The sequence below is a fragment of the Gigantopelta aegis genome, chromosome 6, assembly GCF_016097555.1.
Source record: "Gigantopelta aegis isolate Gae_Host chromosome 6, Gae_host_genome, whole genome shotgun sequence".
Classification (NCBI taxonomy): domain Eukaryota; kingdom Metazoa; phylum Mollusca; class Gastropoda; order Neomphalida; family Peltospiridae; genus Gigantopelta; species Gigantopelta aegis.
The window spans coordinates 17,854,974-17,871,597 of NC_054704.1; the positions used below are offsets into that span (position 1 = coordinate 17,854,974).

The following is a 16,624-nucleotide window of genomic DNA, read 5'->3' on the forward strand; positions in this document are numbered from 1 at the left end:
TGGGGAATTGGGGCCATGTTCAAAGGGTAAAATTAAGCTATAACCCGATAGTATATTTAAAGATCATCTGGTGTATCTGTCAAGTGGGTAAATTTTGTTTCACATTTATAAAACTGCATATCCAAAATTTCTTGACACTTTTCTAACAAAATGGCATATGGATAAACAATATGGCACTTGACTAAATTGTTCATTCTGACCCCAGGACCCTGGGGACTTGGGGCCAGGTTCAAAAGGGTAAAAAAATATTCATTTCTATGAACCAATGCACTTCTTTCACCCTGAATGTAAAGATCAATAATATGAATGTTATCTGTGATGGGTGTCCCAGGGGTGGTGAAATTTTACTGTAGTTACATAAAAAAAAAATGCATTTAAACTAATTTCTTCACATCTCTTCTAAACGTAGTGGAAAACTTCCTTAATTGTTCATTTGGCATTCTGATACTCCAGGGGTGTTAGGGAACAGGGCCCAAGGAAAGGATGTTTGTGTGTGTGTGTGTGTGTGTGTGTGTGTGTGTGGAGAACATTAAATGAATTTTTTAAAATATTCACTCCAATAAAAAAACAAAAATGTCTATTTCCAGAAATGCTATAACCAAATACTTGAAATAGTCATCCCATAATATGCAAAGGTCATTAGATGGTTTATTAATAACTGTCTTGCAAATAATCTTTTCTTTGACAAAATAAAGACTAATAAATCCAGTCAAAACAACCATTATTTTACCTGAGGCTTTTTATTGTTAATAATGGTATTTGTAATATGGTCAAGAGAAATGATCCATCAAGCCGATATTTTACACATGATAACTCCAACTGCGCTATATACATCTAATAAAATGCGAATTTGTATTTAGACTGCTATTCGTGTACATGGGATGCTTTCTAGTACTGTAGGTCACTCGTTTGCAAGAATGTGATGCTCTGTATATAATTTTATATGGAGGAAATTACAAACAAACGAACGAAAATGGCAGAAAGGTAAAGTCCCTGTCCTGTCAAAAATAAATAAAACGTCACATCTTATAATACAATACAACTAGTAATCTTTTCAGTTCTGTTTGTTGATTATTTTGCCAAATAACGAAAAAGCGCACTCCATAATTGTTTTGTTCGATGTCAGCAATAGAAAGATCGCCAGGTTTACGTTGGGGGTTTGTTTACGTTTTGCATGAAAAACTTGTCATTCAGCCTCATTGTTTACAAGTGACCAGCTGATCAGAACTTGTAGTGATCTTTTCGAAACTTCGGCAAATCTATTTTTACAAACTATGTAAAAAGAAAGGTTCTACAGAATTAAATGTCTCGGCAATCGTAGATGTTCATCTCGGGGTTGGGGATGGGATTTTAAAATATTTGAAAAAAAAAATGAAATTAAACTTTTAATGTATCATGGTTGAACCCGTTTCGGTGAGCATAAGCATTCGATTCTAAAGCTTATCAATATTTATAAACAGACAGTTGTTATTCAAATTCCTACGTTTTTATGAGTATTTCTACCCTTCACATGAGCACTAAACTGGCAGCTAAATAGCTAAGTTTATCGCACGTGCGTCAAAAACTGTAGCATGCATCAGCAGTAAATATTGTTAACTACCGTATAACCGGACATTTTCGAGGATTTTTATTTTTGTGGGTTTTGAGGGTAAGTAGTCAGCATCGAAAATATAAATCCTTGAAAATATTTTAAAACATTGATCAACAAATTCTATCGAAAATATTTATTGTGAAAACCATAACTCGCTGTCAATTTACCGGAACATTTTATTTCCTGTCATGTGCAATCCACCGGATACGACAAGAAAATCATATAGTCAAAGACAAATTGTTGCGTGAATCTCACTGTTTGTAGAATATAATGAAATATTTTTAAATTTCGTATATTGTTTTGTCAATGTCAACATTTCCTGGCGTGTTTTCAATTCTGCCATAACTTTCATAATCCACCTTGCATGAATTGGTTTTATTGTCGAAGTACGCATTTCGATCTTGATGTCTGTTACACCTTCGCCGGCTTTTATAGCCAGGGAAATCTGCTTTGAATACCATGTGGTGAACTCTTGACTTCATGGCGTTCTTAAGTGGTTTGTTCACACATACGTCATAATTGGCTTTACACAAAATCAAAGACTGTGATCAGTTGTCTGGCAAATAGCATACCGGGTATCACAGTGGCCAATTAGGCTACAGCTGAGTGTTCTATTGTTTAACATTACACGTCGGTGGTATCGCACAACTGGCAGCTGAGGTGAAACTTTAAACAACAATAACAAGTATTCTTGCAACTAGACTTGCTAAAACTTGAAAATAAAATCACTTTCAATTTAGATTTAGCAAACAACGAAAATAAGAAACCTTGAAATGTTTTTATACCCCAAACCACGAAAAATTAAGACCACGAAATTTTTCGGTTAGACGGTATGTAATCTGTTTCGGTGAGTGATACGTTTAGTGGTATACTCCTTGCTCACGATATCGTGGGTTCCACGATATCGCAGCATTTACATTTTTGCGGTTTAGCACGCGCAATGCCCCCAGGTGGCACGTTTATTATTAGAAATGTGATTACAGACGACACATTGTTTTGCCCATAAACAAATTTGAAGAAATGTCAGAATTTTGGATAAGTATTCATAGTTTTACTGTTTGGTCATAAAATAACAGAGAGAGTGATTTTACTGACACCCCCATGCTTATAAATAGCCCCAGTACTTTACACATACACGCATACAATTCTGCTCTGACAGCTATCAGACTGTCGTCTGATTGTTGACAATCAAAACGAGACTATACACGGTCACAGTGTTATTATATTTAGAATGTGCGACCTCTAGAAAAGTATGGAAACATTTAAGGGCCATGCCTATATTTATTGGCAATTTAAACAAAACACACAACTTTTAATGTTCTATTCTTGGTTTCACTCGATAAATATTGATTATATAACTGTTGAAGCTTACTAATATGATGAACAATTTTTAAAATGCCAACAGTCTCTTGCAGAATAATAATTATTATTACCGACTTTTCCATTGAAAAATGTAAATATTTTACTACAGTTGAAAAGCAAAATGTTTTAAGTTGACTTTTCTTCGTTCTTGTGTTGAAGTTTGTTTATAGACACTACTGCAAATGTGTGTACAAAAAGAGCCATTTTTGACCCATGCGGTCCACCGTATTGTAAGTTTGCGATTTACCGCGATATCGTGGTAACCTCCCTTTGAACGGAAGCCAGTGCTATGGCGTACCTCCATCAACTGTTTTAATGTTAGAACTGCATTTATTTGTCAACACAATGGCATGGACATGATGCAGATAAAGCAAAAATTGCAACCCAAGTATATTTACCTTCATATATGTTAGTATATTTCTTTATTTCTTCCAAATAGTTAAGTACCACGACATCGTGGTACCCCAAAATACAGCTTACAGCAAAAACTTTCCAACACACAGATGTTCAGTGTTTTATCAGAACAGGTATGTTTTTCAACAAAACATGCATTATAATAATTTGTAAAAAATATTTTAAGGGAAATTACAAAATGGAGACCCAAGAACCAATGTCAGTCATGTTATAAGTTCAGGGCTTCTAAATAATAGTAGCCCCACTCCCATGGCTAGTCATATTCAATGTTGGGCTAGTAAATAACTACTATTGCCATGCCCGGTGGCTAGTGACAATATTTTGTCAAATGTTGCTGTTAAGTCTATATTGTAAATATCAATATTCTGCCCCCACGCCCAATGTTAGTGTTTTTTAAGCTCTATCTCCCCCTTTAGGTGACATATTACTATTATTTAATAAAATTGTATTAACTTAAAGTAAAATAGGGCTAGTGAATTTTTAATCGTGGCTAGTAAATTTTAAAAATCACTGATCCCATGGCTAGTGGATTTTATAAAAATTCTAGAAACCCTGAAGTTGAGCAAATGAATGGTTATAATGGTGAAATTGTTTGGTTAAAAAATATAATATTCAGAGTTTTAATAAATATATAAACAGATCTCCAGAAAGTTATTTATGTTAAAACATAAAGACCATATATTTTTGGCAAGTATCTGTAAAGAGAGTATTACCAGCAGACGTCGTGACAATCATTTGACTTCAATAACCAGATACCAGTACAGCTGAGTACAGACAGAACTAGTTTTTAAAATTAAATTTTCTTTCAAATTACAGTCTTTAAAAATCATAGAAAAAAGGTATTAAGAAATATCCTGTGTTTATGAGTGGGTAAATTTCAAATTTGTAAAAAAATATTCAAATGTACATACTGTTGCGCACAAACAACCTAACCACCGAAACAGGGCAAAGGATGATAATAAATTATAATAATTATTATTATTTTAAAATCTATATTGAGATGATCATTCATGGATGTAAGTATAAACCAAGTTTCATTGCAGTGGGACTTACTGTTTGTGAAAAATGGTGCTAAACATGAAAGTAAAATTGAGCTAAATGCAATTGTAAGTCGATACCGCAGCTACTATAAAGTGCCACCATTGGAAAATTAATATCTGTATCTCACCTTTTTAGGGCGGGCCGTAGCCCAGTGGTAAAGCGTTCGCTTGATGCGCAGTTGGTTTGGGGATCGATCTCTATCGGTGGGCTATTTCTCGTTTCAGCCAGTGCACCACGACTAGTATATCAAAGGCTGTGGTATGTACTGTCCATTCTATGGGATGGTGCATTTAAAAGATCCCTTGCTACTAATTGTCATTGTAGCAGGTTTCCTCTTTAAGACTGTACGTCAAAATTACCATATGTTTGGCATCCAATAGCCAATGATTGATAAATAAAGTGGTGGTGTTAAAAAAACAATATTTCTTTCTCACCTTTTACTTCATTATGGCAAGACAATAAGGCTTACTTTAATATTTTGCTAATCACAATGTCACTTTTCATTGTTCAAGACCAGGGCTTACATTTGGGTTAAATCTTTGTTCCCAAAAGTGATAAAATGTTAGTAATATTATGTACATACAAGGCTTAAATGCAAGAATTCCCTCCCTATGCACTGTTGGGCTTTGTAAAGTATGTAGTAAGAGTGTAACCTTCTGAAATGTTTACTTCTACAATGTATTAAAAGAAAGACTATGAGACGTGCATTTTATCAAGAAAGTTGACAAATCTAATATATTATAATAAACAAATAAGTTTATTAAAAGTAGTATTTTATATATGGCAAACACTAATTCAAATGGTAGGCTACTAATTTCTGGGATGAAAAAACCCCTGGAATTATGGATTTCTAACCAAAAATGTCCTGTTATTGTTCTTTGATGAAAAGTTTACAATAAGCCTACATTTTTCTGGATTTTTCTGGATTTTTTTTTAAATACTTTTTTTTGTTCATTGTTATTTTCATTTTGGTCATTTAAGATGCCTCCTGCCATCTCCTTATTTTATACATCAATATATATGTATATGTGTAAAACATGTATCAAATCTCAGAAGACACTCTTTTTTTTTTTTTTGCTTGTGGATGGGTATCGTAGATCATGAACCATACCCCAATGCAGCTTTACTGCATGTTAGATATTTCTTTTTAGTCTTTGCCATGAGCAAAATTAAAGCGAACTAATGCTTATTCTTCTGAAATGGGGTTAGGCGAACAAGCTCATGAAGTTCCAAATAAAATTTATTAAATTTTTTATTGCAAGGCATTTAATTTGCCTTTTCAGGTGAGTGAAGGAGAGCGGGAGTGATAACTCACCTTAACTGGTGAAGAAATACAAAATTTTATAATTATAAGATGGAGAGGTGTAATTGTAGGTTTGAAAATAATAAAAGCTCACCAAATTGTTAAAATCATTCACAGACCATTCCAGCAATTAAAATACTTATAAATTCCAGTTTAATGCATTTAATATCTATAGTTCATTTTTATGGTAGCATTCGTAAATAAGTTTTTAAAAATACTAACTTTACATAAAATGAACATGGATGATTAGTACTATAAACATTTGTCTTGGTGGTTTTCTTTTACTTTTAATAAAACATATTTTCCCCAAATGATTTGTTTGGGGGTGGGGAGGGGTGGGGTTTCTATTTACATGTAACTTGTAAGTTTGTTCATATTTCAGCATGGATGAAACTCAAAACAGCTGGTGGGGTGGCTGGCTACAGTTGGCGAAGGAAAAGGTGAGACATATTCATGTATTTATGATCCTACATGTATATGTACCTGAGCCACTTTTTTCGAAGTTATCTTAGTGCTAAGATCACATCACTGGACTTACGGTGATCTCAACGCTAGGATCGCTTCATAAAATGGTTATCTGTTCTCTTTTGGAAAACTTTGTTATTATTCATTAACATTTAATGTATTTCATTAGTCATTGGCCCCATTAAGTGTGTGTATCTTATTTACAAACTTTAATATGTTCTCATTTTATCATCTACCTTTTTAACGGGGTTATTTTGTTTTTGTGTATTATAAAAAAATAATTTAATGTTTATTGCACTGTATTGTAAATTTTTTGTTTGTTTTCATTTAGAGTTTGGCTGCTGTTGATTTTGTGAAGCGGGATCTTTCAGAATTCACAAACACCATGAGCCATGACACCACAAAAATAGTTGAAGTTACAAGTTCCACAATCAAGGACACTTTAACGGTACTTAAACAAAAAAGCCATCCCAAATGTTATAGTGAACTCTGTGTAAACTGGATTCAAGGGAATCCTACCAGCTGACACGTTGTGTTTTTAAATATTATATTTACTGGGTCAATGTTTATGCTGGTGAACTATTAGTCCCCAAATGTATCATTCAGCCATGTTGCTGTATACAGTAAAACCCCTCTAAACAGGACACCCTAGGGACCAAGTAAAATGTCCAGTTTTAAGAGGTATCCAGTTTAGAGAGGTTAAGTTTGTACTAATTTTTTTTTTAAAAGGACCATGAAAAGTGTCCAGTTTTGGGGGAATTCCAGTTTATACAGGGTCCGGTTTTGAGAGGTTTCACTGTATACAGCAACATGTTATGTTAGTTTTGAACTGAGTGTCTGCCAGCATGTTTTCTTAACTAAGTTAATTGGGCTTCCATTATTGTGGAAGAGCTGGTTGGCCAAGTGGTTACAGTCGTGGGCTGTCAAATGTCATGCAAATCATTGCCGAAGGTTCGAATCCTGCCAGTTGACACTTTCTATTTTTAAATATACAGAGTGCTTGATTAGACAGACATCGCCCAAACTATTATCACTGTCACTGAATGGCACTTTAAGATTGTGCTGGTTTACCCACAAATGTGGATTAATACACAAATATGTTGGGTTAGACCGAGTCCAGTTTATTATTTGAAATACAATATACTTGTACATGTACTTTCTTTTCTTTACTACTGCTAATATAATAGAGGCAAATATGTTTTATATTTTTTTTTTAGACATATTGGATGATGTACTCTAGTGTTATTGTTAAGCAAAACAAACGTTAACTATAGACATATTGGAATATAGCCTATGTATAGATCTATAGTTACATGTATAGAATTTATAAGACCTGTTACACATTTTTATAAGTCCAGGGTTTTATCACCTATGTTTCTACACTCCGATAATTGACACCATTCCTTAAAAACTGTCATTTTTTGTTCCCAATTTTGGGGTAAAAAATTCCCAATCAATGTAAATAATTCTAATTTTTTTATTACTATATAAAGGCATATTTTAAAAACAATACATAAGACTAGATTTTAATTTGAATAAATACAAGTATATGTATAGTATTAGTCTTTTCGATTCTAACAAGGGTTACTAAGATGGGTTTTTGAAAAATGAAACTGAAAATTCCCAAAATGTTGTAAAACAACGCTAAAATTCCTGAAGTCAAAGCCATGGGTGTCGAGTCAAATTTTAGAAATAAAATCCTGAAGTCATAATAATAGTGTTTCAGATTTTGCTATACATTCAAAACATTTTGGAAATATATGTGTTGCAAATGCGATTAATTCAAGTTGGCAGATTTTTTCCTATATTTTAAAACAATAAGACTGATAACAAATTATTATTATTACGTAACTCGTCTTGTGTTTGATGATCAGGCTGAAAATACGAGTGTGGCGAAGGACAAGATGAAGCAGAGTATTCACACCCTGTTCAACGGGCTGTCGAAGGCTCTGATCATCCCCCACGACGATGACGATGAGCCTAAACCACAGCTGGCCAGCGAGGGAGCGGCCTTATTTGACAGGTCAAAGGTAAGAGTCATTACATCAGTACATATATACTCTTCAAAAAAAAATTAGGAAACCTGAAATATTAATGTTAATATCAACTATTAGACCGAACATACGTTTTGACCACAGACATCCTAGTAAAGAACGTTCAGGTCTGTTTATCAACACACCGAAACACATTCCATAGTTTGCACATGCATCACGCAGTTGCCCAGTACATGTGCATGAGGTGTCATTCTCAATTTTGACAATTTCTAGGAAGGTCTATTAATCACTGTGGAATATTATTTCTGTCAATCTTTTTCATTCTTTTGAGTTGTTATTGTTTTGTTTTTAGTCATTTTTATTCTTTGAATTTGCGATTTACTGATAAAATAATGTCAACTTTCAAATTTTACTTCTGACCTCAATTGTCCTTCAAACTATTTTGTGGTCATAAAACCTACTGTAATACTGAACTACCGGTTGTAATGTTTGTTCAATTAATTCACTGTTATCATATAACCATTCCCCACAGCTAATATACCTTACAATTTTGGCAGTTGTAAATTCTTATTAGAGTTCCTCTACTTTTTAAAAAAAGTATATATTGATTGGGTGGGTATGTCTTAATTGTATCTTTTTCCTGTTAAGAATGGAATAGTTAGCAATACTCAATGCTCCAGTTAATTGTTGCTATTAGGCGTAACAAAAATATGGAAACGTTTGAGAAAATAAACTCACTGCTGACACTTAAGGTACTCTTTATGCATATTTATATTCAATTAAAGTTCAAACTAGCTGTGTGTGAGCTGTCTGTCCAGAACAGTGGGTTATTGCTTAGTGGTCAGTGAGGGCTGCTAAAACTCAATCTAGGTTTGACCTGGTACTGGAATGCCAACCCAGTAAAATACCACATAGCATTTCACCGGGTCAAAGTTGAAAGTGCAGCTAACTTTAAATGTCACATTAAATAAGTCTATGCCTTTCAGTGGTGAGTTGTGACATGTTTTCTAATTCACTTGAAGGGTGAATGGTTGTAGTATACATAGCAGTTTTAGCCACTGCTTCTATTGGCATCTGGGGGATTGGATTTTATGTTTTACGGCTGGTATTTTTCCTGCTTAGCAAGGTAACTTTTATATGTTTTCACGAGCCCCATTTTGAATGGAAAAAAACTTCTTACAGATTTTTATAAACAATTTTGGACTTATATCTCCCTAGGCGAACCTCTTGAAACTTGATTTAAATTCTGTTCCTACTAGTGTATAATGTGATCCAACAAACTTCTTTGATGATGTAAATAGAAAATGTAACACTGTTCTGTGTATTTTAAGGCTCGTCTTCATGCGATTCAAGTTGATCCTGGCACATACCTCAATGAACCCACTGGTCCTGAGGCTTTGTTCAAGGAGTGGGTCAAAGAATTCAACATGGATGAGAAGAAAGGACACATATCGAACGTTCTCGTCATCAATGTGGAAGTCCGTGCTTTGTACACAAAACTGGTATATACATATTTTAGGTTCAGTGATTGCCAATAAAATGACACTGTCATTTGTAATGACCATTTTATACACTCGGTTTGATGCTTCTCTACATTTATTATTTTGAGGATTTTGGTGTAAAATTGAAGAATTATTGAGGTGGAATTGGTTTTGTTGCCACTCAAGATCTGTCTTCTTTTCCCAAATCAAAGATAAGAGCATTGCTTAAACATCATGGTGAACGAATCGTTAACATATTTGTTACTATCTAAAGAATTGTTTTTTCAGTGCATGCATCTAGTAAGTGAATGTTTCTGAAATACATTTACAATAGGTTTTATTTATTTTATGAGGGAAAAAGTATTTTGTTAAAAATATACTGATGTCCAAAAAATCCTTTACATACATAAAATTATGATAATTTGATAAATATTGTTGCTAATTGAAAAGTACCAACTTAGAAAGCACATTACAAACAGTTTGCATGTATCACACAGTGTAAATGTTGACTTCATGATACTTTAATAACCCAACCATACCATTTGTTGGTTTTCTATACAATTTCAAGCCTTGTAAGGTTTCTTTTGGATGTCAGTATATTATTTTAAACTGAAAAACACCCATTAGGTTTTGCTTTCAAATCTTTGATAGTTTTTAGATGTTGATTTAAGAAATTTTAAACATATATTATTACATAATAATTGGATGAATTACATATTTAGGTTCCTTTACAAATGTCACATACTGACTTCTGGCAACGTTACTTCTACAAGTTGCACCAACTTGAGATGGATGAAGTTCGTAAACAGGCAATGATGAATCGTGCTGAGCAAGAACGTGAAGATTCTCTCGGATGGGAAGGTAATCCAGGAATATCACTCACTGGTTCATAGGGTGTTGGAGTTTAGTGGTAAACGGTGTTCACCTGTGGTGAAATGTTTCATGGGATTGATCTCACTCATTGGAATCCTTGTCATTTTTCTGTTCCAGCCATCTATAGAAAAACTCCAGTAAATTATTTTGATTATATTTAAAGGAAAGTGACATTGGTGTTTGGAATCTTATTGTAAGATAGACATTTTAACAGTTTATATGGTCTTCTTATGACCGTGTTTGCAAAAAAGAATAAAGATGTAGTATTATGTTAGTCACAGAAAACATTGATAAAAGCACGTCATGAGGAATTTCAATGTAGCACGTTTGGATAACTGTTTACAAGTTGGATTTGTCAATAACATGTAAGCATTTGTTACGATAAAGGCAGTTGTTTTGCCTGTTTATTTTAATTTAATGATAAAATTATTGGTGGACTAGATTTTTATTTCTAAAAATATCCTAAATCTATTTACACTTGGAGATGATTTTTAACACAGAGACAGCTCCCATTATTATTACATGTTTGAGATTCCCGTCAGATCTATCTTTGAACCGATATGTTTGGACATCATATTGTTAAGACCAAACCTGATTTAAAATTTTACCGTGTCAGTACCCTTTTCTCGCAGATGCAGTCACATATATGTTCCTTCCGTCAGTGTTTGTTTGGACTGATTTCAGATGACTGGAGTGGAGATGAAGACTTTGAAGATCTTTCTAACACTGACCTGACACCTTCTTCTGAGACAGAACCATCAGTTCCAGAATGTAATCCAGCCAGTTTATCCTCCTCCATTCTACAACCGATACCAGAACGGGGGAAAGAAATGCCACCATCAGATGAACCCGAGTCACTCAAAGGGCATAAAGAGCAAGATGTACAGAAGAACGTTACGACTGCCTGTGATAACTTGCCTTGTGATCAACAACACACTGAGGTTATTCCCAATCAACAGGAGAGCAAACAGTCTGCCAGCAGTGTGAAAGGAGATGAAAAGTTTGTGTCAAAGATGAATCCAGAGCCAAAGTTGTCTTCTAAAGAACAGCAGCAGATAGTTGAGGTCCCTGTTGTGAAGGAGAAGGAATCGGAGCCACAGCCTGCTGTTGTAGAAAAGTCTACTTCTTTAAAAACAGAAACAGTTAGCTCTGTGAAGGCAGAAACAGTTACTTCCATGAATACAGAAGCTGTTGCTTCTGTGAAGGCAGAAACAGTTACTTCCGTGGTTGCAGCTGATGATATATTTTCTGTTGAACCAGCTTCACCTACTCCAAAACCCTCAAATGATGTTCATCTTGTTGAAACAATTTCATCAGACACACTACTGGCAGTTGAGCAGTCAAAAGGAAATACTTCAACAGAAAATAACAGCAATAACAATCAGACTCCCGATGTTGAGATCTTGCAGAAGACAACTCCGAGTTCACTGCAAAACGTTTCAGATATTATTCCGCATAAAACACCTGAAGCTGAAAAACCTTCTTTGGAGATAATCCCAGAGACTCCGCAGTCTGTTCTTGTACAGAGAACTGGAGATGCTGAAGTTCCAGTGGAACCTGTTTTAGTACCGGAGTCAAAGGATGAGCAATTGGCCTCTGTACCATCGGGAGAAGCATTTGATATAAAGACCAAAATAAAAGGTGATATGGTGGTTGTGGGTTCCGATAGAGAATCCCCCAATTCTGATTCCAGTGGAACAAAAGGTAAGAATAGGCATAACACTGGGTTTCTAAACATTTTAATGTCAAAAGAAAAAGAGTATCAGTTAAGTTCAGAATTTTTTTTTATTTTTTTTTGATCTGTACTCAGTTTAATAGACAGACAATTGAAAGTGTATATAAGTTAATGATGTCATAGATGCAAATGATATACTAAAATGACGTCATGTGTTTATGGTTACTTGAGGCACTTCAGTCATGACCTTGGAACAGTCAATCACAAGCCTCAGAAGTGATCACTAACATATATCAGAGCTTCTAGATTATGGTGGCCCCACTCCCATGGCTAGTAATATTCAATGTTGGGCTAGTAAATAACTACTACTGACATGCCAGACAGGGCTTCTAGGTTATGGTGGCCCCACTCCCATGGCTAGTGATATTCAATGTTGGGCTAGTAAATAACTACTACTGACATGCCAGACAGGGCTTCTAGGTTATGGTGGCCCCACTCCCATGGCTAGTGATATTCAATGTTGGGCTAGTAAATAACTACTACTGACATGCCAGACAGGGCTTCTAGGTTATGGTGGCCCCACTCCCATGGCTAGTGATATTCAATGTTGGGCTAGTAAATAACTACTATTGCCTTGCCTGACAGGGCTTCTAGATTATGGTGGCCCCACTCCCATGGCTAGTAATATTCAATGTTGGGCTAGTAAATAACTACTACTGACATGCCAGACAGGGCTTCTAGATTATGGTGGCCCCACTCCCATGGCTAGTGATATTCAATGTTGGGCTAGTAAATAGCTACTATTGCCATGCCAGACAGAGCTTCTAGATTATGGTGGCCCCACTCCCATGGCTAGTAATATTCAATGTTGGGCTAGTAAATAGCTACTATTGCTATGCCAGACAGGGCTTCTAGATTATGGTGGCCCCACTCCCATGGCTAGTGATATTCAATGTTGGGCTAGTAAATAGCTACTATTGCTATGCCAGACAGGGCTTCTAGATTATGGTAGCCCCACTCCCATGGCTAGTGATATTCAATGTTGGGCTAGTAAATAACTACTATTGCCATGCTCGACGGCTAGTGAAAACAAAATTGTCAAATATTGCAGTTAAGTCTATTTGGTAAATATGAATATCCTTCCCCAAACCCAACCCACCAATGTTAGTGTTTTTAAGCACTCTTCAGGTGACATTTGTGATTATTACTATTATTTAGTAAAATTGTATTAACTTAAAGTAAAGTAGGGCTAGTGAATTTGTATTCGTGGCTAGTAAATTATTTTAATCACTGATCCCATGGCTAGTGAATTTTATAAAAATTCTAGAAGCCCTGCATATATTGAAGACAATATTCATTTACAATGGTTTATCTCTTATGCAGGTGTATTAAAGAAAGAAATTTAAAAAATATTTTTTGGTCCCATGTCTAATTGCCATAAACTCTTGAATCTATTGATCGATTGTTTTCATATTTTGTATTGGTGCTCACCATTGTGATAATGCATCCTTTCAACCCATAAATGCAAACTGAGGGTAAGGGCAAAGTCATTTACAACAGTTTACATTTGGTTATGTGTTTTCTAATTGCCTTGAGTCAATTGATTTACCTTTGTAAATATTCATTCAATACTGAATGCTTTAGGGGATGGCTTTTTATAGTAGCATCACAAACAGAAAAGTAACCTGAACATTTACTGTTACATCAGGTCACACCTTATCTTGACTAACATGTAATTTTGCTCGTATCATTGTATATCTGAGGCAGAATTCCTGCACCTTGTTTCAGATCCAAGCACGGAAGACTGGGAACACGATTTTGATCTCGAGGTCACAGATGAAGACTTGAAGGCGGCAGATGAAATCGCCAAACACCTGGATCTTGATCTACAGGTAAATATTCCAATAAGAATGTAGTGTGTTCCATGACTTGTATATCAAAAGGCTGTAGGCTAATTATAGTTTGACACCCAATAGCCCATGATTAATTAATCCGTATGCTTGTGTGGTGTTGGTAAACAAAACAATCTTTTAAATCTTCTTACGCTGATGGACATCGGAGACAGAGAACATTTTATAGTTTGTGTTGCTTATGTACTTTTCTAGACAGGACAACACATACCATGACTCTTGATATACCAATCAAGGATTGTTGACCAAGAGTAAATTCTAAACATGTAGGCTTTACCTCTCATTTTTGTCTGTATGTCCGTTACAATGTTTTTGAAATTATAGCTGCCAATTAATCAATGTGTGAAGATGTTGTTATTTAAACAAACATTTGTAAGTCTGACATATTTAATTTGTTTCTCTAGCAGTTTCCTGGCACATTTAGATTCAGATGTTCAAGTCAGCTTTGTTATACTGTTTCATAATTATAGATTTATGTATATTTGTATCATGTATTAGTCTGTAGAAATATATTTCTAATATAAATTTCTTGTATTTTGCAGGATGATGACTGGGAAAACTGGGAGTAGTTTGATGTTATTGGTGATGTCCAGAAATATATTATCTGCTTTATTGTTATGGACATTGTTGAATTTGAAGGAAATGGTTAATTTATCTTATGCAAATTTACTGCATGTGTTCTCATTCCTGAAGTGTCCCATCATATTAACACAAAATAGGTAATTGTAGGAATTCATGGTTTCTAATTTGGTTAATTGTCACATTAACAATTATTAACGATTCACTGAGCATACAAACCATTCACAAAAAGAAAGGGGTTAATACCTGAACTGAACATTATTTTACAATCTGGCCAGTTTACAATTGGTATCTTTGCAAAATTAATATATTTTTAAAGCTATGCTTTTAGGAGGGTGGTACCCAAAAAAAAAGAGAGAAGAATATGGTTTATGTATTTGTGGAAATGTTAATCATTGTACATGGCTTCTTAGTTTTGTTTTAAATCCTGAACATTTTTAGTTTGTCAAGTGTGTAGCATCAAAGGATGCAGTAAACATATTTTCAATAAAGATGTGTCCTTTGAAAATTCCTGTTTATTATTTAATCTGTGTACTAGAGCAAACAGTCAACATCTACTGAAGGATCTGTATGTAATCTTAAAACTCCATCAAAATATGACATCATATTGGTAATACTTTTGGTGTATATACTTTTTCACAAATAGGTGGAATTTATTGTGCACTTGGCTTCTTTTCAAATGTCAAATTATTATATTTACTTTCTATAAATGTCTAAATCATGTGGCCAATCTGAGATAATATTTCCTACATATGCCCTAATCATTCTAACCACTTGTTTCACAAATGACAAATCACTTTGTTATAGATTTTTGACCTGGGGACTATTTCACGAACCTCTTACAACTTAGCAATGCAAAAAAAAAAAAAAAACTTGCACAGACTAATAGACTCCATCATATGTGGTCATGAGGGATAGAAAAAGTACACCCTCGGTGGTGGAAATTTCGTCCCGGGTCTGTAGAAACAAAATATTGATCTAAAACTAACCAACTGGCATTGATATGACATCATGTATTACCAACGCTGTAATACTCCCCATGTTAAATTCAGTGACATCATAGCCCATGCAAGACAGAATTATTCCACTGACATCATGGAATGAGTCGGTCTTGCATGGCTAGGAATGGGAGAAAATACATTGTTGCTTAAAGAGTCTAAAAGAGCTTTGTGAAGTAGTCCCCTGGTTAAAAACATGTACATAGTTGTATACACAAGTAATTCTAATGCCATTATTTAAACAATATAATTTTATCATTTTGTATATATATTTATAACAGTATGTAATGTCTAATTACTGTACATGTATATTGCGAGAATTGTATGTGGTACTGCTAGTGCATGGACATGTACATGGATAATAAAACATGGATTTGGGAATCGATGTTTTTTTGTAGAATGTTTGAGTTTAGCAACAGAGACTTGTAATATTACCTAGTTACAACACTCACAACCTTCAATCTGACTTTATTATGTAATTCATTAAAAAAACATAAAAAAAACCCCACATTTTGAAGTTGAATAAAAAAAATAAAATTGTTTTACAAAACAGATTGTTGTCTGTACAACCTACTCGAGACAGCGAAGAATGCTGCCGGCGGTGGTCCCTTCTGCTTCGCCGCCCCTCACTACTCAGAAGCAGCAGACGCCAGGAGCGGCAAAGGTGAGGCCTAAGCTGTCAGCTCAACTGGCAGTGGCGGCCCCTCCCCCTGCAGCACCAGCGCCGATGGAGACAGGACATGTTAAAGTGTCATCAGCTCCAGCCTGCCCACTGGCATCTCCATGTGTTGTTGCGATAGCTGGTGCAGAGCGGGACGTCAAGAATTTTTTTTGGTCGGTTCACCCAACCCACTACAAGGTTCCTGGACGGTACCGCGAGTGTGTCAAGGGGGAGTTCACTGCTACCTCCCAACTGCCAGGCCCCTTCATCCCCAAGA

General features: G+C 35.0%; 1 protein-coding gene across 2 annotated transcripts; it reads left to right on the forward strand.

The window, feature by feature from the left end:
- Nucleotides 1-972: 972 nt before the first annotated feature.
- LOC121375104 (BSD domain-containing protein 1-like) lies at nucleotides 973-15,196 on the forward strand. 2 transcript variants are annotated; one of them, XM_041502348.1, is made up of 9 exons: nucleotides 973-984; nucleotides 6,094-6,151; nucleotides 6,508-6,624; nucleotides 8,051-8,206; nucleotides 9,502-9,672; nucleotides 10,374-10,512; nucleotides 11,209-12,228; nucleotides 13,988-14,091; nucleotides 14,652-15,196. In XM_041502348.1, the coding sequence occupies exons 1-9, from the start codon at nucleotides 974-976 to the stop codon at nucleotides 14,676-14,678; spliced, it is 1,803 nt and encodes a 600-aa protein (XP_041358282.1). In that variant the 5' UTR covers nucleotide 973; the 3' UTR covers nucleotides 14,679-15,196. The 2 variants fall into 2 exon arrangements, with proteins under 2 accessions (XP_041358282.1, XP_041358281.1); XM_041502347.1 differs by lacking the exon at nucleotides 973-984 and adding an exon at nucleotides 1,097-1,157.
- Nucleotides 15,197-16,624: the final 1,428 nt, after the last annotated feature.

Excerpts from the sequence above, each read along its gene's own strand:
- LOC121375104 (XM_041502347.1), top strand. The coding sequence starts at position 1,120 with ATGTCAGCAATAGAAAGATCGCCAGGTTTACGTTGGGG. Across the intron at positions 6,152-6,507 it reads TACAGTTGGCGAAGGAAAAG|AGTTTGGCTGCTGTTGATTT; the intron begins GTGAGACATATT and ends GTTTTCATTTAG. Across the intron at positions 14,092-14,651 it reads ACCTGGATCTTGATCTACAG|GATGATGACTGGGAAAACTG; the intron begins GTAAATATTCCA and ends TGTATTTTGCAG.